This window comes from Lissotriton vulgaris, chromosome 7 (assembly GCF_964263255.1).
Source record: "Lissotriton vulgaris chromosome 7, aLisVul1.2, whole genome shotgun sequence".
Lineage (NCBI taxonomy): Eukaryota > Metazoa > Chordata > Amphibia > Caudata > Salamandridae > Lissotriton > Lissotriton vulgaris.
In genome coordinates, this window is record NC_141695.1 from 287,969,482 (window position 1) to 287,997,383 (window position 27,902).

General features: G+C 43.7%; 1 protein-coding gene across 1 annotated transcript in view; it reads left to right on the forward strand.

Moving 5' to 3' along the window:
* Positions 1 to 27,404, forward strand: part of LOC147701403 (G protein-activated inward rectifier potassium channel 4-like) — a 494,489-nt gene extending 467,085 nt beyond the window's left edge. Inside the window, exon 5 of the mRNA XM_086930082.1 lies at positions 25,524 to 27,404. Coding sequence (XP_086786208.1) covers positions 25,524 to 25,876 — 353 coding nt within the window. The 3' untranslated portion in view covers positions 25,877 to 27,404. The remainder of the gene's footprint in view (positions 1 to 25,523) is intronic.
* The last annotated feature ends 498 nt before the right edge of the window (positions 27,405 to 27,902 follow it).

Consider the following 27,902-nt stretch of genomic DNA (forward strand, 5'->3'; position numbering starts at 1 on the left):
GACCCTCAGTCCTTTATCTGCCACCTATTGATGAGTCGTTAGGGGACTTCAGGCCCAGGAGTGGACACTTAAGAAAGTTAACAGATTGTTTAGCAAGTACAGTATTGTAATTACATTTATATAGCACTAACTAGCCCTAACAAAGGTTGAAGTGCTTAGTGCCAAGAGCACTTTGCTCATACGTTCATTAGTGAGGGCGGTTATATGAGTACATGCAGATGGTCAGTGGGATTAGTAAATAAACTACAGCATATTAGGTATTGCTGGGTTGCACAGTCTGATTTATAAAGGACAAGTTGCAAGCTTTGATATGAGGTGGGCACAATTTGCACAAATACAATAATAGAGGTTAAAGCAAATCTACAAATGACTCAGAGGGGAGGAATGCAGAGGATGGACAGGGTCATTCAAAGAAAAAAAGGAGACGTGAGACTTTTAAGTTATTAAGTCAAAGTTAAAACTTTTACAGAGGTTGTTAGGTGTATAGAGTAGACGATCGACATAATATGCACTCTGAGGATACCAAACTGTAAATAGAAACATCATTATTTGCATGTGAGATAATTCTGTATTTGCTTCCTTTAATGAGCCCTAGGAATTAGGTGAACAATAAGTCAAATTTTAGGCTATTGATAGACCACTGCTTCAGCATGGATAGCTGATGGGTTGAGTGGTTGGAAGCATGAAGAAATGGCTGCAAACATATATAGTGAACTATCCAGAACTTTTAGTTATACTAGAATGATGCAATACCCTTCATTATCAAAGCAACATGAGAGAATTTACAGGGTAAATAATACAATCATCGATAGGAAATTCTGAAAATGGGGGAGCCTCGTCTTCTGATGTTTAGCCTTAAAATTTTCCACACAAATGTTTTGCCTTAGCACAAAAGGAAAGCATTTGGATGTGCCTGGTTTAGTAAAGCATAGGATGGAGGTTAAAATAGCTTCCCCAACAGTGGAAATACATTGCCTGAATTCCTGTAGCTGGAGGGAGGAAACCAAGACACTGAAGTCAGAAGGGAGAGGCAGGGCTACCTTAAAAAAAATCAATGGCACTTTTAATTTAACAAGGAGATGCAGATTAGTCTATTTGGCGAATGGCAAGGAAAATAGATTTGGCTGTAATTTGTTTTTCAAGGTGAGGAAGTTTCTAGGTCAGGCATGACCTTTGTCGGTCCCTAACAGTTGCTTCAGCAAGGGTGATGAGAGCCAGGCCGAGATCTAATATTTCCTCGTGCCCATGTTGTGAGTGCTCCAACTTAGAGAAACATTGCTTTTGACTAAGGACATTTCTCTAGGGCCGCCTGGGAAAGAAAGATGATAGAACTCCCAATCTAGCACAAGGCTCATGCAAGGAAACAAGTAATGCATGTAGAGGACAAAGCATGTGGTTTGGTGTGCAGGATTTAATTTCAAACACTAGGAGTCAAATCAGTTACATGGGTCTGTACAGGTGTGGTACCTGTGTACTAGGAGTTGAGAGGCAAAAACTTTCTCTGTTACCCACCCTACTGAGAAGATCAGCAGTCGTCAAAACCATGGGCACATTACACACATGGGGCATGTATGTGTGCCACATGGCACACAAGCCTGCAATTGGGGTGCTACAGGGTGTCAAAGTGACACCCTGTTCCCCCTGCTAGGATTCGGTATTTCCCATTGATTCCTATGGCCTTCAAGGCCCATAGGAATCAATGGACAATACCGATTCGGTATTTACCGATTCGGTAAATACCGAATCTTACAGAATCGGTAATTGGAAAATAAAAATTACTTACATCTGCCTACTTCCAATTTACCTACTCTTAAATACTGAATCGGTATGATTCGGTATTTAAGAGTAGGTAAATCGGAATTACTTACATCGGGCCCCATATCTCTATCTTTTCCCAATCAAATGTTATCACTTATTAAATGTTATAAGGTAACCCAATTTTAGTCGATGGGAGATATAGGCCTTTCTGACTTTCAGAGTTTTTTTTACTGCCAGGACTTGTCAAACTTAAGCACACATGTCCTACATTTTTAATATAATGCACCCTGCCTAATGAGCCTTTCGGCCTACCCTAGGGGTGACATATTTGTATTAAAAAGAAAGGAATTGGCCTGACGAAAGGTTTATTTTGCTGCAGGCCCACTAGTAGCACTTAACTTACAGGCCTAGGTACATTTAGTACAATTTACTAGGGAATTGCATGTAAATTAATTGCCAATTAGGCACCAATTAATTAAATTAAAGTGCCAATAAGGTGTAGTCCAATTGTACCATGTTTTTAGGAGAGAGCAAGCACTTTACCACTGTGTAGCAGGGAAAAAGTGAAAGAATTCCCAATGCCATTAAAAACAGGCTCAGCAACTGAAGGCAAACATCTGAGGAAGATCCCTGCAAAAAAGATCCATGCAGGGATCTTCCTCAGATGTTTGCCTACACAACCTTTTAGAGAAGTTACAAGATTTCACCACAATCCCCGTATTTATGCCACAATAGAAACAGGCATTGGCAAAGAAACAAGGTCTGGCTTTGGCAGTCAGCCGTTTGGCGATACATTTGTCATGCTTTTTGCAAAACTTTATTTGGGAACCTGCCAGGCCCTCATTAAATAAAAAATAAAAATGGCTAAAGGCAAAAGTGCGGCAAGGAAGCTTGTAGCTGCACGAGGGGGCCGAGGGGGCTGCTGACAATTACAATCTGGAGAAAACATTAGTGTCAGGGGAGGCTAGCCTATCTAACCACCTTACCGGCCAGCCCACATGAGGGACTGGCGCATGTTGCCAGGTCGAGAGTGCATGTTGCCAGGTCAAGAGCAAGGACTTAATATCCCCGCTGCGGCGGGAAGGGAAAGCATGCAAGGACCCTAAGCCGAGTCATGAGTCACGGAACCAATGTGCCCATAGGTTACAGAGAGGTAGGAGCATCAGCCCCGAGATCAGACCTAACAACAAGTCACCACGACCAAGAAACTGGGACACATCTAGCCCCCTAGTCCCAGCCACCAACAGCAGTAAAGAGAGTAGACAAATAGGACAAGGCTTGAGCGAAGCCAGAAATGTTTGCCCAAGCTCAAATCTTCCAGATGTAAACCTCCCTCCTGCCTACTCCCCGTATGCAGCCAATCTGAAAGGCATCCCCCCACGGATCCCAGCTCCAAAGAAACCCACCTTGAGCTGAGGAATAAAGGTCTGTTCTGGCTTGCAAGACACAAACAATTTGACTATGCCAGAGCAGGAGAGATCATAATAGTTCGTAGAGTAAGGACGGTGGGAAACCGGAAAAAAAGTGAAAAGGGTGAGTGCGTAGTTATAAATTTTAAAAACCCCTACACTGTGAACAATTTATTCAAAACCTCCACTAATTGCCACAAATCTACAACTATGAGTCTTCGACCTCTGAACTTTTTTTACCCACAACAACAGCCATTTCTAAGAAGTTGCGCTACACCCTCATTTTCAGAAGCTGGCGCAGGGCCTCCTCTAGAAGGTAGCTGGGAAGCCGATAACAGGCATCCTCTTTTTAACTTACCGGTGAACAATAGATATGACGCACTGGAGGAGGTAGATTGACTGAGAGAGGGACTACCCAAGCTTGGGCTCATACAAGTGGTAGGACATGACCCTAAGGATATAGATAGGTGGGGCTCAAAACAGTCCATGGTGGGCAGCAGTCTACGCATCCCCCACATGACTATCCAGAAAAAAGGAAGAACAAAATCACCTGTGGTCCTTGATGCTCAATCCGATGCTCCCCTGGGAGAAGCAAGCAGAGAAAGTACACCAAGGGAGGAACCAGGTGAGGGCTGTGTGGTTGACCCTAGCGATTCTTTAACACAAGATAATGTAACCCCAGGGGTCAAGAGAGGGGCGAGCGGGCACGTCAATGGTTTGAGGATACTCTCATGGAACGTGGCAGTCATAAAAACAAACTGCCTTGTACAGAATGGGGCGACTTTGTTGATAAATACGACATTTGTATATTTCAAGAGACTTGGGCGAGGGAAGAACTCCAACGGGTGGGTTCTGCCTCTTATAACACCTTAGCTGCCACGGGGGAGGGGGAGACTCTCTGGTGGCCTAGTCATCTGGGTAGGCACCCACCTTGGTTGCAGGGCGGATCATTTGCCAACCCCTACAAGTGACATCCAGTGCATTCTGCTCTCCTTCCCAACAAAGGCGAAAATCTCCCTAATAAATGTGTATTCTCACCCTGTCAACAAGAGCCAAGAATCTCCCACCATTGCCCTGTTCTGAGGTTTTTTCTCCAACCCTGGATCCGGGGATATGGCTGATTGTGGGGGGCGACTTTAACTGCCACTTTGAACCCCTCACCGATCCTTCACATTTTGCCCCAACGGAAGAAGACCTATTAAAGCATAGTCCCCACTAGCCGTGCAGTTAAGCTCACTCACTCTAACTTTCTCATTAAGAGCATGCACCAGTCGGACCAAATCTGACCAACCAGGGCAGACTACATTTAATAGAGTAGGCCAGGCTTCCCTCATCGACTACATTCTGGTGGAAATAAGATTTTGGGGAAAAGTCCTTGACTTTTGCATTGAACAAAGACCGGATAGCGACCACAATGCCTTAATCTTGACCCTCAAACAATGGGACATAGGTATTGCCAAACCTTCCCCTACATTCGCCAATTCCCATAGTGCACTAGTGGTGACTAACAACAGAAGAAACGTTAGATGGGCCCACATTCAGCAGCATCATGCGAAGTTAGCTAAAATCTATCAGCTAGCTATGCCATCCCTAGTCAAACTGTGGGAGGCAGTCCATGTCAAGGGTCCCACCACGGATCAAGATAAGATAGGGAAAATACATTCTGAGCTCTCCTTGAAACTGGAGGAGGTTTTCTTACTGGTGATCCATGCCAGAGAAAATAGTCCCAATAATTGCCCCTGGTTTAACGACCAGTATCGCAAGGCCAAGCGGGATCTTTTTGGATGCAATCAAGGCCAACAACAGGACGCAAATTAAACTTGCCAGGGCTAGATATAAATGGTCCACCCAGCTGGGAAAAATTAATTTGGAACAAGAAAGGTGGGAAATGCTCAGGAGCGCTCTGAATGACAAAGATTTGAAAGCCTTCTGGGCGATAGTGAGCATGGGCGACAGGGAAGGGAGACCGGCTATCGAACCCAATATTGCCCCCAAAGCTTGGGAGACACATTTTGGGTCATTATACTCCCACAGGCACCATCAGTACGGGACCCGAGGCCCAACTAGCGGGGGAAATGGAGATCACTAGCATTGAAGTGAGGAACGCCATTAACAAGCTCCACTGCAATAAAGCCCCAGGGTTAGATAAACTGCCGGGGGATCTCAGAGTTGTCTGGCTTTAGGGCTGAACTATCTGAGCTTTTATCTATTTGTACTTTAAAGAAAATCCCATGACTCTGCCAGATAAGGGACCTCGCCTCCAAGTTGGGCAAGCAGGATCTCTTGAGCACGCCCGAGACATCGTGTGCCAAGCTTTCCAGGCTGGACCTAGTTAATTCCTACAGTGTAGCTAAGCTAACATCCATCCGATAAAGTACCTCAAGTGTTTGTTTAACTGCAGAATTTCTAATGGTAAAGGTTGTATATAGTAGGGAAACCTTTTTAGATTTAGTTCAACTCCCACTGGCTTGGAAACTGTATACTCAACTGAGACTGGGGACTTTTCCACTGGCTGCATATACCAGCAAATGGGTGAGAGGCCAAACAGGTGAATGTCCTTCATGTAAATACTAGGAGGAGTCTGAATTACATGTTTTGCTCCTCTGTCCTGCCTATCGGCTGCCGGGCAAGCGATGGTTAATGCAACTATGCAAGAATCTAGGTTTTGTGTGCTCTATAGAGGCTTACAGAGTTCTAAAGTATGACAATCACCCACCAATTGTCTCTGCTGTATCGCGTTTCCTAAATTGTATGTGGCACACTCTTCGGGCCTATCTAAAGTAGTTTGAAGAGTTGTATGAACGGGCGAAGGTGGAGTATGTTTGTATCCAAGCCCTATGCCTTGCATCGCTGTCCCATAGTTCTATTTAAGCATACATTTTATGATTGTTTATTTTTATATGGACGGTTGTTTTTAATAATTTTACATATGGACAGTTGTATTTTAATTGGCTTATGTCTTAGTACATATTTCCACATCCCTGCTGTACCTATGCCGTGTATGCTGTGTGCCTTTCATCTGCGGGTGGACTATTGTACAGAAGATCTTTGTCAGCATTCACTGTTTTTAAACCAGATGTGTATATTATTTGTTTTATTGATACACTTTATTGGCCCAAGAGGCCGAAATAAAGTATTAATGAAATTTAAAAAAGTGTTTTAAAAAAGTATATATCATGGTACACCCGGCACTGAAGGGGACTACCTCGTGTGTGGATGCGCTCCTTGTGAAAGGCAGCATGCCGTAACTCAGTCAATAGCTGAAGTGGGCTAGCATTGCCCCTTGATCTTGCTTTTTACACACAAGAAGGATGTGAATGACACAGTCATAGTCAGAATGAAGTCTGTCTGAAAACCCCTATTAGTGACTACTTGAACATACTTCTAGTATTTAAAAGGCCTGGCTAACACAGAGCGAAAAAGTTAACAGTCTGGCATTGGCTCCTAGCCTCACTTTTGAGAAAGAAGGCAAGAAAGAAGGAAAGGAAGGAAGTCAGGAATGCAGACAAAAAGGAAAGAAGATGGACAAAAAAATTAGGAAGAAGGTTAAAAAGGAAGTAAGGAAAGCAAGATGGAGGGGAGGGAGGCAAAAATAAAAAGAAGAACAAAAGCAAAGAAAACAAAAAAAGGAATAATAAAAAAGGAAATGAGGCAAGGAAGAAACGAAAGGAAGAAAGTATGAAAGTACAAAAGTAAAAAGGCAAAAAAGAAAGAACAAAAGAAAGATAAGAGGAAGGAGAATGAATGAAATTCGAACAAAGAAGTCAAAAAGAAAGAAGGAAAAGAAGGAAATGAAGGCAAGAATGAATGAAAGACAAAATAGAAGGAAGGAAAGAAATGCAAAAAGAAAGGATGCAAAGAGAAAGTATGAAGGAAAGAAGACAAAAAAGAAGGAAAGAAAAAGGAAAAAATACAAAAGGCAATAAATAAAGATGCAAAAAGGGAAAGAAAGGACAGGAAATAAGAAAGGAAATAATGCAAAAAAGAAAAAGAAGGAAAGAAAGTATGAAAGAGGGAAAAAGAAAATGAAGGAAAAAAGAAACTATGAAGGAAAGAAAATAGGAAATCGGGAAAGAAAAAAGAAAATAAAAGAAAGGGAAGAAGACAAGAAAGAAAGCAGGAAAGAAAAGTAAAAAGGAAAGGCAAAAAAGAAAGAAGTAAAAATTAAAGAATAAAGCAAAGAAAATAGATGGAGGGAGGAAAGAAAGAGTTCACAATGCAAAATATTAGATACTAAAACCCATATTACACCCCACCTATGTTTAAATAAAACTGTTACAAGTGTGCTGCAAATTAAACATGATAAAGTTTGGTGTTCTTCTTGGGTCAAGAACCATTGGTGAAACAGAGTCTGGGATCGCAATATGGAATACTGTGAAATAGCAGCAGTCTACTTCAAAAGGAATTTACAACAGCATTGGAAGGAGACAAGAATTGATAAAGTTGGATAGCTAAAAGATGTTTTTTTTGTTCTGGAAAAGTAACTTTTACGAAGTTTACTTTACATCGCCAAACTAGAACTTAACCAGTTCTGTCAGTTGTCTTTCCTCCAATAACTAGGATTACAATTTCATTTAGGCATGAACTACTAGCCTCGGACACTGCTGTCATTTCTAAAGGCAGGCATGGTATTGTAGTGTAAAGACAGACTGCTTAGTTGGGTTAACCACATCTGAGAGGGGACAGGAAATTTGGAAATAAAAAACATTCACAACAACCTTCTCTTTCACATGAAAATCTCAAATGGGGACCCAAGAGAGAACCTAGTCAGCTCCAGAGGTCTGCCGATATTCATCTCTGCCTAAAGCAGAAGTTGAAGCAATTCACAGGACATGGAGAAGTGATGTTTGCACATTGCAGTAGGGGTATGCTTCAGAGATTGTACCACTGTCCTTAGAATAGAGCCTGGGTGTGGCCATCTGAAAGGCGGAACTTTGAAAATGTATAAAGTAAGGTGAAAGGGAAATTTCTGAATAAGGAGACTTGATTTTTGTTGGAAATTCTGCCAGAATTGTGTATAGTGTATTCTCCAGTCACTATGCTAGTGCACCAGCTGAAAACAAAACATTTGTGGACCTAGAAAAACACCTGAAGGAGGAAAAACTATGCAAGCCATTCTTGAATTGCTTGAGAAAGTTAACTAACCTTGGTTAAGCGTAGAGAAAGGGGTACATGATATTTGCTACATCACCTCCTCTGGTTACACTACAAATACAGCTCTGCTGTATCGTTGCCCATAAGGAAGAATTCGAGGCTTTTATCACTACTCATGGAGCAGATGTCCTATTTCTTACATAGAAATGACTGCATGAGGCATCCAATCCTGATCTAGCTGCGGTCATTCCTTCAGGATAAAACCAGAGAAAAAAAGTGTAGTGGTCTGACTATTATTTATCTCCTGACAATTTCTTTCATAAGATAAATCATAAAGCTTATCATAGTCTTTGTTTAACACCGGTGTAGACAATGCTGTTTTACCCCTATGCTCCTGTTCTACTGCCCACCAGATACTCTTTTTATTTGGTAGTCAGCAGAGAGGAGTCGAAAGGGGCGTGGCCTGGACCACCTCTCTGCAACGCAGGCTTGTGGCACTTACTGGAGGTACCAGGTCACCTAGTTAGCCCCCATGGGCCCTCAGGCTTGAAGGGGAATTAATTCCCCAACTTAAAACGCGCCACAGGGCGTGTTTCAACACATGTCACCTCAGGCCCCGCCCCCACCCTTCACCACTGTGCAAACGCATCCCATTTTATGTTGGGGGCTAAAGTCCCCTTGAATCCTGAGGGTCCCTTGGGTCCAACTAGCCCTCGAGGTACCGCCAGTAATCGCCATAGAGCTGCATTGCAGAGAGGTGTAAAAAGGGGACTGGCCTGGACCACTTCTCTGCAATGCAGCCCTGTGGCGCTTACTATAGGTACCTGATGGGCTGTTGGCCCCCAAGGGCCCTCAGGATTGAAGGGGAATTAATTCCCCAACTTAAAACGCGCCACAGGGTGCATTTGCACAATGTTGCTTGGAGGGGGTGGGGAGTCCGGCACGATCATGTGTGTTTTGTAATTTTTTGAGGGAAAGGAGGGCTGTGTGGCTCCCCTTCTTTTTAATTTTTTTGGGCCCTGGGGACCCCAATCCCCAAGGCCTGACACCCATTCAAAAAAAAAAAAAAATATATATATATATATATGCATATATTAATGGGACCGTGTGTTGCCCCCCTCTTGTGGCCAGTTCCGGCCCCGGGGACCCCATCCCCCAGGGCATGGCCAAATATTTTTTATTATGTATACCACAGTACCATATGACCTGCCAATCCAGGGGCGTGTGGAAAAACGTATTTAAAGTGAAGTGGGAGGCGTGCACGCATCTGTTCCATTCAGCCTTTGAGGAAGAAGGAAACTCCTTCGAAACGCGTCCATCAATGAAGGATGGAGCAACAGAGACCCGCATCAAGAGGCAGTGGACGTTTTTACCTGAATAAAGCCTTGTGAGGATCGCTGGTTTGGAGTGCTGCTTTCGCTAATTTTGCGAGGGCAAGTTTGGAGCGATTATTTTTGTGTATATATATATATATCTATACTACTATTATAAAGAGAGAACACAAACCTTTTGGCAAGGTAAACTCGGGAACCACAGCGTCAATCCACACACCCAATACATTGTTGTAATCCTCAGGGTGTGCAGATGGACATAGGCTATAGAAAATAAAAAAAAACGTAAATTTAAAAATATAACTTAAAAAAAAAAGTAGTGCCCTGAAAGTAGCGCCGGCCGCGACGCTGATGGCCACGACGTAGCGCTGGCCGCAACGTACGTGATGATGAGGAGGAGCGGCGGTGAAGTGAGGAGCGGCGGCTCAGGTAAGGCTCTGGGACACGGGATGGGAGGGAGCCGGTGCTGGAGGTTGGCCCGGAACAACTGCGGTAAGGCTCAGGGTCTGGGGGGCAGCATTTCAGGCTTGCGTGCACTCCCGCCCTAGCCCCCGCCCGCCACGACATTGTCCGGGACACAGACAATGTTGTGGCGGGCGGGGGCCGGGGCGGGAGTGCATGCAAGCTGGAAATGCTGCTCCCAGCCCCTTTCTGCCCCGGGCAACGCTGGGGTGGGCTGCTAGTATATATATATATTCAAGCTCCAACTGTACCAAACAATTCCAGGGCACTCATGGGCGGGTGCTTCAACACGCCGGCACCTCGTGTCAAAATTCAGGCTTGAAAACTCTGTTCAAATCTCCAAACAAAGTAGAAGCACTCCGTGGTGGGTGATCAAACGTTTTTAATCCGGCAACAAAAACAGACGTGTTTCGGACGTCTAGTCCTTCGTCAGTGTTTAGCATATGGCAAGTGTTTCCTGCCTGTATATAAACACGTCATTGCAAGCTATCCATAGAAAGCAATGACGGCACAAAAAACATTTCCTTTTGCATGCAAATAGCGCGGCCATTTTTTAGGTTATATGTATTCACATTTATACCTTGATAGCGCTCGAAATCTACGGCGCCAGATTTAAAAAATTCTCAGTTTGAAGCCGTGTATCGGCAAATTGACCACTATGGGCCGGTGTTTTAAAACAACAATAAAGCCGAGTATCAGCACCACACCAGCCATCATTTTGCATGTTATACCGAACATAGACCAATTTGATATAATCACATAATCAAATAATTTTCAAAAAGGGTTGTCAACATTCCTACTTTCTTTTCATCATACAGAACAACCCAAAAAAATGTATTAATATTCCAAAGGAGGTACGAGATTAAATAGATAAATAAGCAAACATTTCATTTTCATGATCACAATAACTGGTCATACAATCCATAACGGTCACCATAGTTCAATCCACTGTATGTTATTTTCCCAAATGTGCTGTAATTTCTTCTGCGCTATTCATACCCTGGGGGGGCTTGGTGTCTAGATCTATAATGTAGCGTGACTCTAGTCTTCTCAATTTGAGAAGTCTATCACCTTCTCGCGGTTGTAGAGTTACATGGTCTAAACCCCAGTACTGCAATAGGTCCCTATTGCTGTCGTGTGTTTTGGCAAAATGCCGGGCAACCGGATGCGTTGCATCTTGATTTGTTATTGCCCGTTGATGTTCTAAAATTCGCAATTTCACACTCTTGATTGTGCTGCCAATATATTTTAGGCCGCATGGGCAAGATAGGCAATACACTACAAAGGGGGTTGAGCATGTGATGAACTTATTAATCTCTCTACTTGTAGATTGACCCGGTACTTTATAGGTGAGTATTCTTTGACTGTTTTCACACGCTCTACATTTCCCACAAGGGAAGAAACCCCTCATTTCTTTTAGGGTTCCACTGCTTTTGGGTTTCTGTGGCATTAAATGGCTTTGGACTATTTTATCTTTGATTGATTTCAATTTCCGAAATGTGATTAGTGGACGATCTGGGACGTCCCTACCAACTACAGGGTTGGTTTGCAGTATATGCCAATTTTTTGTTAATGTTTTCCTTAAATAATTGGCATCATCAGAAAAAGTTGTTATCATACGGAATTTGTTAGTGATAGAAGCAAGCTCACTTGTATTCTCTTTGGGCAATAATAGCATGTCTCTGGGGATTTTTGTTACTTTGCTATAAGTTTTCTCTAAAAGAGTGCTATCATACCCTCTGGTTTTGAACCTCTTAATAGATTCTTTCGCCTCCTTGGAGAAATCACAATCTCGTGAACAATTACGTTGAATCCTTAACAATTCTCCGTATGGTATACTGCGAACTAGACTAGGGGGATGGCTGCTTTTAGCGTGTAATACGCTATGCCCCGCAGTGGGTTTTCTATATAAAGCTGTGTCCAACTTTTTTCCACCATTGTTGAAGACCCTCAGATCTAGGTAATTGACCTCCCTGCTACTGATTTCACTGGTCAATTTCAGATCTAAATTGTTCCTGTTCAAGGCGCTAATGAAGTCCTCTGCCTCGCCGGAGGAGCCCCTCCACACGAGGAAAAGGTCATCAATATAGCGTCTCCATACCACGACCTGAGTCGCCCATTTTGCGTTGTCACCCGCGAGGGCCACCTGCTCCACCCACCAGCCAACGAAAAGGTTCGCGTAGCTTGGGGGGAAGCAGGTTCCCATCACAGTCCCGCATATCTGTTTGTAATAGGTCTCCTGAAACAAAAATATGTTATGAGTTAGGCAGAATTCTAACAGTTCCATTAACATGACCCCATATTCAGTGTATTTAGCTGGTCTTTTGTTGAGGTAGAATTGTATTGCCTCAACCCCCTTCTCATGTTGGATACAAGTATACAAACTTGAAATGTCAAGGGTGATCAATATATAATTGGGGTCCCAATATATATATTTATATTTATATATACAGCTGTTAGACTTGTCATCTTTTGTGCCGTTTCCCCTGACTTTTTGCATCTACCTCCTGTATTTTAGATGCTGTGCTGGATTTCGATTTCTTTTTTTTGCTGGCTTAAATGCTTTGGGCACTTTGCCACTGCTGATCAGTGTCAAAGTGCAATTGCTTCCTGTGTAAATTATTATTACAATTGGTTCTCCCCGATTGGCATATTTGATTTACTGGCAAGTCCCTAGTGAAGAGCAGTGAGTGTGCCAGGGCTTGTAAATCAAAAGTTACAGGTGGGCCTGCAGCACTGATTGTGCCACTCACATGAGTAGCCCAGAAAAAGTATCTCTTTAAGCTGCCACGTGGCCCTGCCAATTGACACACTTGCATGGCCCTAACCATCCCTTTCTTACATGTAAGACGCCCCTCAGGTAGGCCAAAGATACCCCCATGGGCAGGGTGCGGTGTATGTGAAAGGCAGGACACGTACTGGTGTGTGTGTGACATGTACTGGTGTATGTGTGACATGTCCTGATTGTGAAATACAGTTTCTTTTTTTCGCTATTGAAATGCTATCAGCCCCACAAGATAACATGGGAGATACTATGTAACAACTTACAAGTATAGCTTCCCATTGGGACAAGATAGAGAAACAATATTTAGGATCTATGAACTCAGAATTATATAACACAGCTATTGGTATTTGGGTTGTGTGTTTGAAAATGCCACATTTAAAAAGTAGGCATTTTCTTCTTTAACCATTCTGTGTGCCTCTGTCTGTTTATATATTGACTGTCTGGGTTTGGAGTGACAGGGGCTGGGGATGTGCATTCACTGTAGACAGCCACTGGGGGGTTAAGGTGTGCCTGGCCGTTCCTGGATGACTCAGATCTGAGCAGAATAGACCTTGGCTGCATTTAGAGTATTGGGTGGAGTTTTTCTTGCACATGAATAGGGTCTTGTCTCCCTTGCACAATGCTGTCTCCACCCCCTGTGGTCACTCTACAGCAATGAGGACTGGGCTCAGAGACCCTTGCACAAAGAAGAACAAAGACAATATTGGGTATGCGTAGTGACCCTTAAACTCCAGAACCTTAGATAATTTCTGGACCCTAGAGGAACATTTACCAAGGAGAAGAGCTGTGAGAAGTACTGCCCCTTTGTTGTGTGGGGTTGGCCAGCAGTTGTTGTTTCTGCCAAGGAAAGGACAAAGACTGGAACTTTGCAAGGAACTCCTTGAAGAAGAATCTCCAAGGTCTTGTGTGTGCTGGCCTCCTGTTCTGAAATCTCAGGGATACAAAGACGTTACCCCCAGCTCCCCTGAACTCTACTGCAGAGAGTTCTCAATCAATCAATCAATCACAGCATTTATATAGCGCGCTACTCACCCGGAGGGTCTCAAGGCGCTTGGGGAGGGGGGGTCCGCTACTGCTCGAACAGCCAGGTCTTGAGCTGCTTCCTGAAGGCGAGGTGGTCTTGGGTCAGGCGGAGGTGGGTCGGGAGGGAGTTCCATGTCTTGACGGCGAGGTAGGAGAAGGATCTTCCTCCTATGGTGGCTCTTCGGATGCGGGGGACGGCGGCGAGGGCGTGGTTGGTTGATCGAAGCTGGCGTGTGGGAGTGTAGAAGTTGAGGCGGCTGTTGAGGTATCTTGGGCCTTGGTTGTGTAGGGCTTTGTGTGCGTGGGTGAGGAGTCGGAACGTGATTCTCTTGTTGACCGGAAGCCAGTGCAGGTCTCTCAGGTGTCCGGAAATGTGGCTGTGTCGGGGGATGTCCAGGATGAGTCTTGCTGAGGCGTTCTGGATTCGCTGGAGTCTCTTCTGGAGTCTGGCAGTGGTTCCGGCGTAGAGGGAGTTGCCGTAGTCCAGTCGGCTGGTGACGAGGGCCTGGGTGACCGTCTTCCTGGTCTCGGTGGGGATTCACCGGAAGATCCTACGTAGCATGCACAGGATGTTGAAGCATGACAAGGAGACGGCGTTGACTTGTCTGGTCATGGTGAGGGAGGAGTCCAGGATGAAGCCCAGGTTGCGTGCGTGGTCTGTTGGTTTGGGTGCGCTGCCCAGGGCGGGGGGCCACCAGGAGTCGTCCCAGGCGGAGGGCGAAGATCCCAGGATGAGGACTTCCGTCTTGTCTGAGTTCAGTTTCAGGCGGCTGTTCTTCATCCACTCGGCTACGTCTTTCATCTCCTCGTGTAGGCTGGCTCTGGCGGTGGCGGGGTCGTTGGTGAGGGAGAGGATCAGCTGGGTGTCGTCGGCATAAGAGATGATGTTGAGGTTGTGTTGGCGTGCGATGGCCGCAAGGGGGCTCATGTAGACATTGAAGAGGGTGGGGCTGAGCGAGGAGCCTTGAGGCACGCCGCAGATGACTTCGGTGGCTTCTGATCTGAACGGGGGGAGGCGGACTCTCTGAATCCTTCCGGCGAGGAAGGAGATGATCCATTCTAGTGCCTTCTCTTGGATTCCGACGTTGCTGAGGCGCTGCTCTAGGGTGCGGTGGCAGACAGTGTTGAAAGCCGCGGAAAGGTCCAGGAGGATGAGGGCCGCTGTTTCCCCGTTGTCGAGCAGGGCTCGAATGTCATCAGTGGCAGCAATGAGGACGGTCTCGGTGCTGTGGTTGGCCCGGAAGCCGGACTGTGAGTGGTCGAGGGATCCATTCGTCTCGAGGAAGGCGGCCAGGTGCTTGTTGACGGTCTTCTCGATGACTTTGGCCGGAAACGGGAGGAGCGAGATGGGGCGGTAGTTTTTGAGTTTGGTGGGGTCCGCTGATGGTTTCTTCAGTAGAGAGCTGAGTTCGGCATGCTTCCAGCTCTCCGGGAAGGTCGCTGTGTCAAAGGAGGTGTTGATATATGTCCCGCAGGTGGGGTGCGATGACGGCGTTGGCCTTGTTGAAGACGTGGTGAGGGCAGGGGTCGTTTGGAGATCCGGAGTGGATGGAGTTCATCGTGCATAGGGTTTCCTCGGTGTTGATCGGGGTCCAGGCGCGGAGGGTGGTGGTGGGGGGTGCAGGTGCTGTCGTGGGGTGCGTCAGCTCTGTGCTGAAGCTGTTGTGTATGTCCGCAATCTTGTTGTGGAAGTAGGAGGCGAGGGAGTTGCAGAGGTCTTGTGATAGGGTCATGTTGTTGTTTCCGGCGCTGGGGTTGGAGAGCTCTTTGACAATGTTGAAGAGTTCCTTGCTGTTGTGGGCGTTGTTGTCCAGTCGTTCCTTGAATGCGGTTTTCTTGGTGGTGTGGATCAGTTGGTGGTGTTTTCGAGTGGTGAGCTTGAGGGTGGTCATGTTGTCTGGTGTTGGGTCTCTGTGCCAGGCTCTCTCGAGGGCTCGGCAGTTTCTCTTGGAGCTCTTGAGTTCGTCGGTGAACCATGGTGCTTTCTTACTGCCGGGTCTGCTGGGCGGGGTCCTTAGTGGGGCGAGGTTGTCTGCGCAGTTGTTGATCCACTTTGTGAGGTTGTTGGCGGCCTGGCTGGGGTTCGCTGAGCTGGCGGGGGGGTCCTGGCTCAAGGAGGCGGTGAGCTGGTCGGCTGTGATCTTGTTCCATCTTCTGCGTGCAACCTGTTGCTGGTGGTGGTGTATCGTGTTCTTTCTGTAGCTGAAGTGGACGCAGCTGTGGTCCGTCCAGTGGAGTCCGGTCTGACCTGCCATGGGGTGCCTGTTCCAGTTCTGGGCCTCAGAGATTGTTACTGCTGTTGGGAGCTTGAAGAAACTAAGAAACTTGACACATCGTCGTTCCGGCTGCTGTTTTTTCGACACAGCACCGTTGTATGGGAAGAATCTCCATGCACCACGGCCATGCCACTGCGGAGACGACGTACTACCTGCAACTGCAAAAATGGACGCATCTTGGGATCAAGGCTGAAGAAACATACGCTGTGCCGCTTGCCACAGCTGCATCAATCGCTAATTCATCACGGAATTCCACACGTCACACCTGTGCGGCAAGTTTTTCCTGATGCATGAACTTCAGACCAGAACTGTCTTGGAATCGACCCATCACTTCTCCCTACAGTCTAGATTTGACGCATCAATTCTCCTGCGTACAGCAGAACTGTTGCATCGCCTCCCCAAGTACTTAGGAACTGACACATCCCTTTGTTTCTCGATGCTTCTCTTCTCTGTGGCTGTTTGGCCTTGTGAATGTTGAGGCATCTACAGGTACTTTGTGAAAAATCATGCATCCATAGTTTCCTATGGACCAAGTTGGTTGAAACCTTTAAAGAATCATATTCTTATTACATGTATGTTGGATTATTGTTGTTTTGGTCTTATTAAGTTTGGATGAATATACTTTATTTTTCTAAACTGGTGTGGTGTCAATCTGTGGTGTTATCACTGTCTTACTGTGTGTTTTGAGTACAAATATTTTACACATTGGCTTTGGGATAAGCAGGTCAGCTCGACCTAAGCCACCAAGGGGGTTAGCAGAGGTTATCTAAAGTGTGTATCGCCCTTACCATGACTAGAAGCAAGTATCCCTACTTGGACAAAGGTACCTACCTCTGCCAACTAGAGACCCCATTTCTAACAACCGCTATTCTAAGACTCTATCAAATAGTCAAGCTATTCATATTGCTAGTCACACAGTAGATGCTGTTTTCTGCTGCCAAAGCATTATAAGCATTATTAAAAATTACTCCAACCATTTAATTGAGTTGGTCGGATCATCACACCCTACGGTACTGCTCGTGTCAGCGTTACATCTTCCTACTAGACTTTCAAAAAACATTTCATTAACTCTCATAAATGGGGCAAATTACCAAAGAGAAATGTCTGCCACACTGGTATAGAATTATCCTTTCTCTACTTGTAATTCTGATGATAATATAGAAACTAAAGAGGATAAATTAAATGAATATTAAAGCAAAGTTGTAAGAGACTTGAGGAAATCCTGCTGATTAAATTACAGCATAAATGCCAAGACTACCAATCAGGCAGTACTTAAACTATACAAAAAGAAAATACAACATACAAAAAGTTTGCATTACATATTTTGCAAATAGAATGAATTGATGCTTCACATTCCATAGGGGAGGTTTTCGCAGTTGTTGAAAACGTGTGTTAAGCTCATTTACCTTGCACTATTTCTCTTCCTAATCACTTTGTGATGACCTTTCCTTATATTTTGAAGAAAAATACCTAAATTGCCCATTCAATTTTCTACCACACATGTAGCAATTTCAAATTCTTTCTCTCAATTTGAACTGTTTAACCCATTCGAACAGTTGTTGCAGTTCAGTTCATCTTCAGCTGAATCAGTTGAAAAAACTCTAGTACAAACTAAGGGGCCGATTATGATGGCGGACAGACCTGAGTCCGTCCGCCACCATAGAGTAGGAGGGACCGTCCGCAGGGGCAGCGGCGGTCCCTCGGTGCAAATTAGGATGTGACCGCCACCCTGGTGGTCACATCCTGTTTATTTAACATTGCGGCGGGTGCTGCTTCAAGCAGCACCCGCCGCAATGTTAAAAATGTAAGTTGTACATTTGCATGCACACAGCGGCAGGCACCGCGCGGTGCCTGCTGCTTTGTTCACGCAAATGCAGGGGGGTACCATAGGTACCCCCCATGTGCATCCCCCACCCCCCTTCACCCAGGGGGACTGCAACGGGCCGCCGAAGTGAAGGTCCGTATGTTTTTCCACGGCGGAAAAGCCGCAGCGGAAAAGCATACATCTTACACCATGCTAATATGGCTGGCGGTGTCTGATAGACACCGCCAGCCATGTTAAAGTTTTTCCGCCGCGGTCGGATGGCGACCGCCGTGGAAGAGCTGCGGACAGATTTCCAGACCCACCGCCATCCTAATATGGCGTTGGATCTTTTGTGGCTCAGCAGCGGTTTTTCCGCATCCTCCGGGCCCGCAGTGGCTTCCGCCAGCCCGGAGGATGCGTGAAAACCGTGATCCTAATCTACCCCTAAATCCGGTTCTCTTCTAAACACGTACCTTCATTTCTTTAGCACCACAAGCTTCAACTCTCTCTAATATGTGCAATTTCTCCCTTGTCTTAGCTGTAGTTCCTCCTAGCTGATACTGTCACTTCTATTTCCACTCTTGAAGAAGCCCTCTGCAGACCCTGCGATGTTTAATAATGTTAGACCTATCTCTCTACTTCCATTGCCCACCATAATAAATTGAGTACGAGGTCAATCGACAATTGTCACAATAAACTGAACCAAATAGCCTTCTTGACCCCCTATCAAGCTTTGAACAGCAGAGTCTGCTTTAGGATCAGCTGTTGAAGCTTTACAAGAAATATTAGATAGGCGAATCAGAGCGGGCTTGATGTTATTGGATCTGAGTGCAGACTTCAACACCATAATACTCTTCTAAAATGACTGCCTAGAGGTGGCATTCAAGGAAAAGCACTACACTGGCTATCTTTATATTTTGATCCCCAGCTGTTCACTATTCCTGTTATCTCATGACCCTGCACGTTAGGTGTTCTTCACAGCTCATCTTTGAACTCTAAATTAGTTCATGAGTATATGTCCTCTTTGGCCAAACCTATGAGATCCTTTGGTTTTCAATTGGTATTGTATGCTGACGACACACAGATTATCATATCCTCATTGAGGAGAGCTTTCAGTGACTGATAACTTTAAGGGCTGTGTGTCTGAGGTCGCACTATAGATGCTGGGAAAACTCTATAAAACAAACAAAACAGAGGCGTTCATTTTTTGGGAGGTAATTCTTTGGTCTTCCAGCTGGTGGCTTCCGGATCGAAGACTACCCCCCATTCCTCTTGATTCGGCAAAAGGTCGGGTGATTTTCGATTACAAGATATCCTTTCAGCATCAAATAATAAAGTCAGCTGAACCTGCCTTTACTATCTGTGCCTATTACAAAGGATCCTGCCCTTCATACCTTTGTACCAATATAAGACTGTAGTTCATGCAGTCGTTATGGTTAGACTGAACTATTGCATTTATTTGTATGTTGGTGTCCCAACAACTCTTCTGAGCTGACTTAAACACCTTCAAAATAATGCCTTCAGGTATAATGTGACAGAGTGTCATCTCCTCACACCTGTGCATCGACACTGGCTTCTGGTGCATAGAAGCATTCTCTACAAAGCACTGTGTAATTGTTACACAGCCTGTTCTGGTATGACTCCAAAGCACATTAGAGCTCATAGGACTCTTCGTTCCTCTTCTGACTCACTACTTCCTGTTTCCAAAATTAAGAAAGCCTCGATTGGAGGAAGGTCTTTCTAGGTCCTCTACACTAAACTCTGGAACAACCTCCCGCTTCATATTGCCAGCTTGGAAATTGGGAGAGCCCTGGCTGGAGAGAAGCCTGAGATATGTATTAAAAGTGAGTTCTGATATTAGCAACAAAAAAGACTTTAGTCGCCTGTAAAATTGTGTTACAGGTGCTGACGTTGTCATAACTACTCTACTCTACACAGGGCGCTCACTTGTTTTCTGGCCAGTGTGTATAACATTTTGGAGTTTTGCTAGCTTCCGTTTTTTGGCAATGAAAATGATATACAAGAACACAGTTATACCAAGAAGCAACATTTAAATGGTGCAATTGAAATCACTTTGCCTCGTAGCCAGAACACAATGGTCAAATGGTCATGCCCTTTAAATAGCCAGTGAGTACACATGAAAACGAAAATGAATGAAGTCCTCTTATTTTTCTTTTTCACGTGCAGCTTTGCAGAAGCTACTGGCTCCATCCACAGTAGAGGCAATTCCAATTAAACATTTTCCTTGTGAACTAGTTGGAATGTTTGTAAATTGGATCTGATTGGTGTTCTAAGCATGTCAAGGCAATGTTGTGAAATGCTATGAATCCAAAATATTCTATTTAATATCACAAGTGTCTTCTTGACATTGCTTGCTACTTGTAATGCTGTTCACAAACTCCTTTTCCCTTATGTTCTGTGTGAAGGGCGACGCTTTTTGCGGACCTTTGAGCCCTCCCATTGTTTACCATTGCCTGAACTTATTATCACTCTCAATTACTTGCTTCCTATTTGGTGACTTGCCTTCCCCTTCTTGTGTTTGCCACTTCCCTACAGCATAGCCTCTTTAACATCCTTTTGATTGGCTGACTTGAATCCTTCCATTACTCACATTTAGCGAACTACTTTTTTTATTTCATCACTCCCTGGGAGTGCATGTGTCTATTTGCTCTCACCCCTTCTCTCATGTGTGCTGCTTCACTCTTCCTGTGCTCTCCATGTTGCACTCCACTCCAGCCCACCCAGCTCCTCTGCACCCCCGCCGCATGCCAATCGCTGTTTGTTGTAGCATTCCACCTCCTACATCACACATTCAATCCTTTGTGATAAAATTATATCACTCACAAAGCAACTCTTTTCTGTTATTCCTTCCACTGCAGCAGGCATTTTGAGTCCGTCTGTCACAATAGTTTCTACTGCTGTTCAGTTTTCTTGACTAGATGTATTTCTTTTAAATGCACACTTCAGGTGTGCCTCTAATGTTGATGTTCATTAAGTATGGAATACCTGTTTACATGTTTAGGCTAACTGGCGTTACAGCAGTGTTGTCTTTTTTTCTAGCCAGGCATGTACCTGTTCAGTCAGCTACAAAACATGTTCTTTTCTCTTGCAGCACCCTAGCACTGTGAACCTGCAAGCACTCCCTGCTTGTTTTCCCACACAGCAATGTGTCTTTTCTGTTACATTAGCTCTGCAGGGATAGATATTTCAGCCTTGTGCGGAAATGAGGCTGCCGTTTCGGTTGCATCTCTTTTTAGATGCACGCGCAGGGCTTCTTCAGACATTGTCAATGCTGTGACAGTTGGAGTCAGTGCTTCTTCTTAGGGGTGTTCTTTCTTAGTCTAATTGGTCAGGCAGCTTGATGCATAGGGAATACACAGCCTGGAATCAAGGCTGCCGGCCAAGTCTTATTACAACCACAGATGTTAAGTTCTGCTGCAATAAAACCGTGCAACTTTTAGGTACCGCCAGGGTCGTTTGTTGAGGATATTTGACTGCTAATGGGGGAAGGCACCGTACTGTTTTCATGGTTGGGATGGCTCAGTAGAAGACTATTTAAAACATATATTTTTTGATAGATTATTCTACTTACGACAGAGTACCTACGAAAAAAATGACAAAAGTTGCATGCTTAGTCACTGAACAAGTCACAAATGGGTGGGTTGCGATGGCTAACCAAAACAACCCTGTGCCAACCATAATTACATGACCAGGCTCAAACCCACATAGACAGTTTCAGGTTGTAACAGGCTGTGATGCCCAGACAGGAGGAGGGGCCATTGCGTGCTGTGCGTGCGAGGATGAAGCGTGAATGGCCAACAAAAACAATCGCTTAGTGAAATCGCCTCGGCTGAAACAAGCACCCAAAAGAGGCACAGCTCTATGCAATGGACCAATAGTAAGCCAGAATTTTGAAATGGCACAAGAAAGAACCAATAACAACATATTGGCATGCTTACAGCCCATAGACTGAATTCAGCATTTCTCGCAGACAGCGCAATCGCTACCTAAGCGCGGCCTATGGCCAGTCCGGCCCTGTTGATAGGCCCACTGCTTTATAAATTGACCAGCCACCCCTGATAGTGCGACTGATGCTTTCTCTCTATGTTGTACTCTTCTGTGAGGACCCCTGTTGCTAGTGTAGTGCAACTTCAGCTTTCAGGAGCCCTTGCATTCTCCTCTGAGGAGAACTGTTTGCAGCATAATGCAACAAGCTTTCCATCTCCATATTGCTCTCCTGTGAGAACACATGTAGGCAACCCTTGCTTGAGGGTGTTGAAAACTTGGAGCTTGATGCAGAGCAGGGAGCAGGGCTGTATGCATTTTCTCAAGTTGTCAGTTTTGTCATTGCACACTCACACCTTTGTTTTGTATGGTGCATGTATGGTTTCGCATTTATACAGAATAAATATGCAGGTTATAAGACTCACCCTTCATAAGCCAATATATGAATAGTGTAAAATGGGCAGATTCATTTTTTGGGCTTTGAACTTCTAGTCCTCTGTATGGTTATTTATTAAAGGTTGGAAATAAGAGAATGCAGGGAAATGGTTGACCTGGATAAACCATTAAGTGCTCACCCAAGAAGAGCTGTGACACTCAGAAAGATTTACCATCCTATGAAGTTGATGCCCCTTATTCCCTCTTTCAGCGTTACTCTTTTTTAACAGGGTATTTTTTAGCTTAGCTCTCGTTCTCTCTTCCCTATGTTATAATTGTATGTGAGCATATCGGTCTTCCCTTTAGTAGAGCTGCAGTCCTCCATCTCCTATGAGTACATCTTTTAATAATATAGTTTTCCATCACAATTGTATTCTTATCTGAAGACATCTTTTGGTTACATAATACAACTTCGTCTTTCCGATGTTCTCTTTGGGAGACATCTGTCTGCTGTGTAGTAGTGCTACAGCTTTCCTGGTATCAGTTATGTTGCCAATAGCAACCTCATGGCACTTCTGCTAAAAGACGATGAGACTTTTACATCTTTGGGTTGAGTGGAGACTAATGGCCCCCAATCTGCACATGACAAAAGCAGATACATGTTTTTGGGCATAGTGCAAAACATACAATTTACCTTATTTATACAATTCATAAGGAGTTAAATGGTTCATTACAGTCTGCCTTTCAGATATAAAAAGTTCCTCAAGCATTTCACGCAAAAGAACACTTCAAAGCTGACAAAGACACAAGAATAATATGCTGCTGCTGCTGGATGGTACAAGGTCTACTGAACAATGTTTCAAGCCCAAGGATGGCCTGAACCTCCTTTATCTATGCATGAAGTGTGTATTAGATACAATGTTTGCTAAAATGCTACATGCCAAACAGACATACATTCTAATGTTTTATTAAATGTATGCATTCAGTATTGCCATACAAAAGACACAGTCGAGGACAGACCTATAGGCTCTGCCAGTGCTGGTTTCTTTTTGCCAATGCTGATCACTATCAGTAATAGCCAATTTTCATTTATTTTTGCTAATGCTGAACAGCCGGAGCAAAAATCATTATCAAAGCCAATAGGTCTGCATTGGTAATGCCAAAAGGTGAGCCCAATTTGTTATGTATCGTAGGGGTGTCCCCTAAGTCTACAGGTTTAGATTCCCTATCCGTATAAGACATGGACTTAGTTTGGTGTGCTATGACTGAGGAAGGGAAATCTTGCTTACTGTAGACCTGCACTCTGAACTGTTTCATGGGAGAGAAAAGTTTTCTTATAAACAAAGCAGTACCTTTGTTTTCAGAGATGCAGTGGTGGTAGGGAGACCCATCTTTTGTGCTTAGAATGCCACACTGAAGTGCCTGTACCAATAATGACATAATGTATGTTGAAAAACATTTTTTGCCATAATCTGCTAATTAGCCCATGCATTGTACCACAACACATATACAGCATATTGTTCTTTTCAGAGTTGCTAGGAATGTAAAAATAACAAATACTTCTAACATGTCTCTCAGGAATATGTTACCAAACTCCTAAAGCCTATTTTTAGCATTAGCATTGCTCTGCGTGCATAAAGAAAGCTAACTGTGCCCAAACGGGAGAATGTTGCAATTGTCACACTGTATACCTGAACCTAGTTTGGCTCTGTGTTATTAGACTCTTAGCTGGATGAGCAGTATGAGGACGAGGGACCTATTAATCAGCGGACCTCAGTTGAACTCTGCTTTGGCACCATGTATCCTCCCCCGGGCCATAATGGACAGCAACCAGTAGTCTGGAATCTGACTTCTTTCTGGACAGCTCAGGTGTGATGTCCTCACTCAATTGAATTGTCAAATGTCAGTATTTATATAACACACTGACCACTGAGTAATCTAGCTGAATGGGATTGAAAAGTAAGGCAGAAATGTGGTGGACAAATCTAGTGTTCCTAACATGCATCACCTCTTGGGCACGTACAATCTCTATATCTTGCTGTATGTACCAGGTGACCCAGAGAAGCACATGTCCAGGGCATCTTGGTCAGACTCCCATTCTACTGATAATCAAACGAGAAGATGATGCTGTACAAACTGAATGTCCATGCATGTTGTGAAGTGTGCAGGCAGTTTGTTTGAGGCTGACTTTGGAAAGTAACTCGGTCAAGCGAACACAGTGAATTTAAAAATGTAGTCTAATTCAGGAGTCTATATCATATTGGCTTGCCAATGCTTGCTGTTTGAATGGTGTCCAATTATTTATACGATAACATTTATTATATAAGCAAAAGGAAAAGAGGGGAAAATAAGTAGGGTAAGAACAAGAATACACAATTATTCTATATTGTGCGATATATTTCAGTCCGGGAATTGAAAGAAGTATATTATAAAGTTATTATATAAGCAAAAGGAAGGGAAATGAGGTAACACATAAATACAGAAAGAAGGAGAATACACCATTATTGCACAGCATATTTTACAATATATTTCTGTCCATTATCGCAATGGGTGAACTTTGCAAAGTAAATAAAGGTCTTCAATTATCTTCAATTATCATTTTCTTCATTTAAGTCTCCCGATCGGTACCAGCGGGTGCCAAATCCTTCCACAGTTTCTGAGTTTTAATAGATCTAGCACTGGGTGAATCTTAAGGCAGTCTTATATGTGTTTCCAAGTTCCAACAACTTGAAATATTATATAGGAATTACTTCTTTCCATGGTCACTTCATGGACTAGGAGTATCATATGTCTGTTCATCAGCTGTGCAGGTATGTAAGTGGTTTTGCATAGAGACCTACCATATTTAATTTCACGTACTTCTCACTATCTATGTGCATTTAATGGGTCACATATAAGAAGAAATAAAATACTCCAGCTTGTACACAATGAGGATATGGCAAGCCATATCGGAGTTCCTTGATGTAGCAAAGACTGTCCTTGTGCTGTATATGGGCACTGAATGCAAAACTGGTTTGTAATATCCTCACTGCACACAGGTGAGGGAGCAGTATTCCTTGCTGTTTCTTTCAAAAACAAAATCTTTCTGCTATGGTGTGATTCCTGTAGTGCACATTTTATTATCTATTGTGTGTATTTGCTCTTTGCTCATGCACTCTCTGGATAGATTTATGTTACTGACCATCTCTTCCTTTGTTACAGGGATGACCTGTCAAGCTCGCAGCTCTTACGTGGAGAGTGAAGTCCTCTGGGGTCATCGCTTCATGCCTGTACTGACCCTGGAAGAGGGCTTCTATGAGGTGGACTATGACACTTTTCATAATACTGATGAGACGCCCACCCCAACCTGTAGTGCTAAAAAACTTGCAGAGTTGGCTAGCAAAGGAGAGACCCTACAATTAACAGCCACCTCCAACCAGCTAAACCAGAGCTTGACCAATGAAGTGATGGAGAGTGAGGTAGAGGGAGGAGGCAGAGAAGGAAGAGAAAAGGAGCATGGACAAGTCCTAGCCAACGGGGATGTCAACAAAACCAAATTGGACAGCAGCTTGTGATATGTGTGGATGCTCTAAAGTCTACTTGCGTACCTAATTCATTTTGCTGCACAAAACCAAGGCAAAGCTGAGATGTGCATGACTGCAAGAAGTTCTAGCAGGCAGAAGGAGCTGAGATCCACTTTACCTGGTACTCCTTCTGGAGTACTTTGACTATTCTTGTCAATGGATGATCATGACAGACATTGGCAGCACTCAATAAGACATTGGGACTCGTCTTTCGTGCCGCTCTCAAATGAGCCTGTGGTGGACATAAGAACAGTTTATAGTAGGTACTGTGCCAACTTAGAGCTGAAGTCAGTCATTATCTTTTGGCAATGGTATCTTCAGTAGATATTAGTCCACCATTTCGGACAGAGGCTCGATTGTTACAGTTCCCACTCAGGAACAATCCTAATACCAAACTTTACAGCTCCATCTCACAGTTCTTTGCCAACATTGCCTCTGTGTAGTTCACATTTCACTTGTGAAGCAGCCCATTACTGCAAACCCATTCATGCTCTGGTCCACTATTCAAAGTCAACTTTCCTAAAGTTATTTCAGTGCAGTGGGTGGGGAGGGGACAGGTGACCACCCCCCTTTTAACTTTTTAATGTTGCAATTAAACAGTGATCTGAATTGGAGTGAACCTAAATTGATCGGTTTTCAATTATAGTTCATACAGAGGGTTTCAAGATGACCTGCAGCTGTCAAGAGTGGAAGTTAATTATGTGTTTCATTTCTGTAGAAAGGTACTTTTTTTTTTACGAAGGCCTACAATTTTTAAAGGACAGAACGCGAATTAAAAATGTGCTACTCTGAGTAATTTTTGGTTGATTTAGATATGTACACCCAACAACAGTGTGTAGCACAAAGTGCCTCAAATAAGGTTCTAGATGATAACTTTGTTCTCCACCCAAAATATTGTGCAAAAAATACTTTTTACAATATTAATTTGCAATAACATTGTACAATAATATTGGTTTCTATTTCATATATTATTCTAACCAAAACATTTTTTCATAAATTTCCACCTTCAAATAACTTATTTTTAAGGTTGATTTTGTTTTGTAATATCTGTTTATTTACATCTCTTTCTACACACACACACATACACAATGTACACACACACATGAAAAGTGTTTTTTAGATTTATTTTGTTTCACATCTCGTTTTCACTCACTTTCTCATTCTCTCTATTTCTCTTTGTCTGTGTGTATACATATATATATTTATATATGAGAGCACAGTTTTCCACCACCATTGCGCCACACACCTCGGGTGCCTCCTGTACGTGGTGGTGAGCCACGTTTCACCTTCAAAATACAGTCAGCGATAAATGTGTGTCAGACGACACAAGCAGGAGCACACTTAAGAGCAAGAGCAAGTCCATGCAAAAATATATTTATTTCATTTTCTGAAATCCCCCTCCAGCGTTGACATAGTATATATATGTGTGTATAATATTTTCCCTATGTCATAACCAATTTGCAAAATGTTCCTCACTGAATTGTCTTATGTGTTGCTAAATTGCAAATAAATATTTTTGGCAATTTTTTGTTTTTTTGTGTCATAGCATGCAATGATTAATTTGGTCTAAAATATTATGTGAAAGGTTGAGAAGTAGTTTTTACAAACTATGTTTTGGAAAATGTATTACCAGCTACTCTCAAAACAAACTATGTATTGAACTTTCACTATATGATAAAAGGAAGTTTAGAAGTGACAGTGAAGCCCCATTCCAACACCTCCACAGAAGGTCAGCTTGTGAAGGATCTCAGATGGAGAAACAGTAAGTTAGTGATGTAATTATGCTTCTTTTTTCATGATAGCCAGTGAGCAGTATGCTATTTTTCAGAAATATCTGCAAGTACTGTGTAACACAAATTAGATGGAAAGCACTGAAGCACTAGGCACATTACCAGGACTAAATATGTTGCAGGCACGACATCGGGAGTTACTATATCACAGGTATGTGTCAGAAAAGGGTTATTAATTAGGCAGGGAAATCAATAAACTTAGTCTGATTAGGTAAAAATAAAGTTAT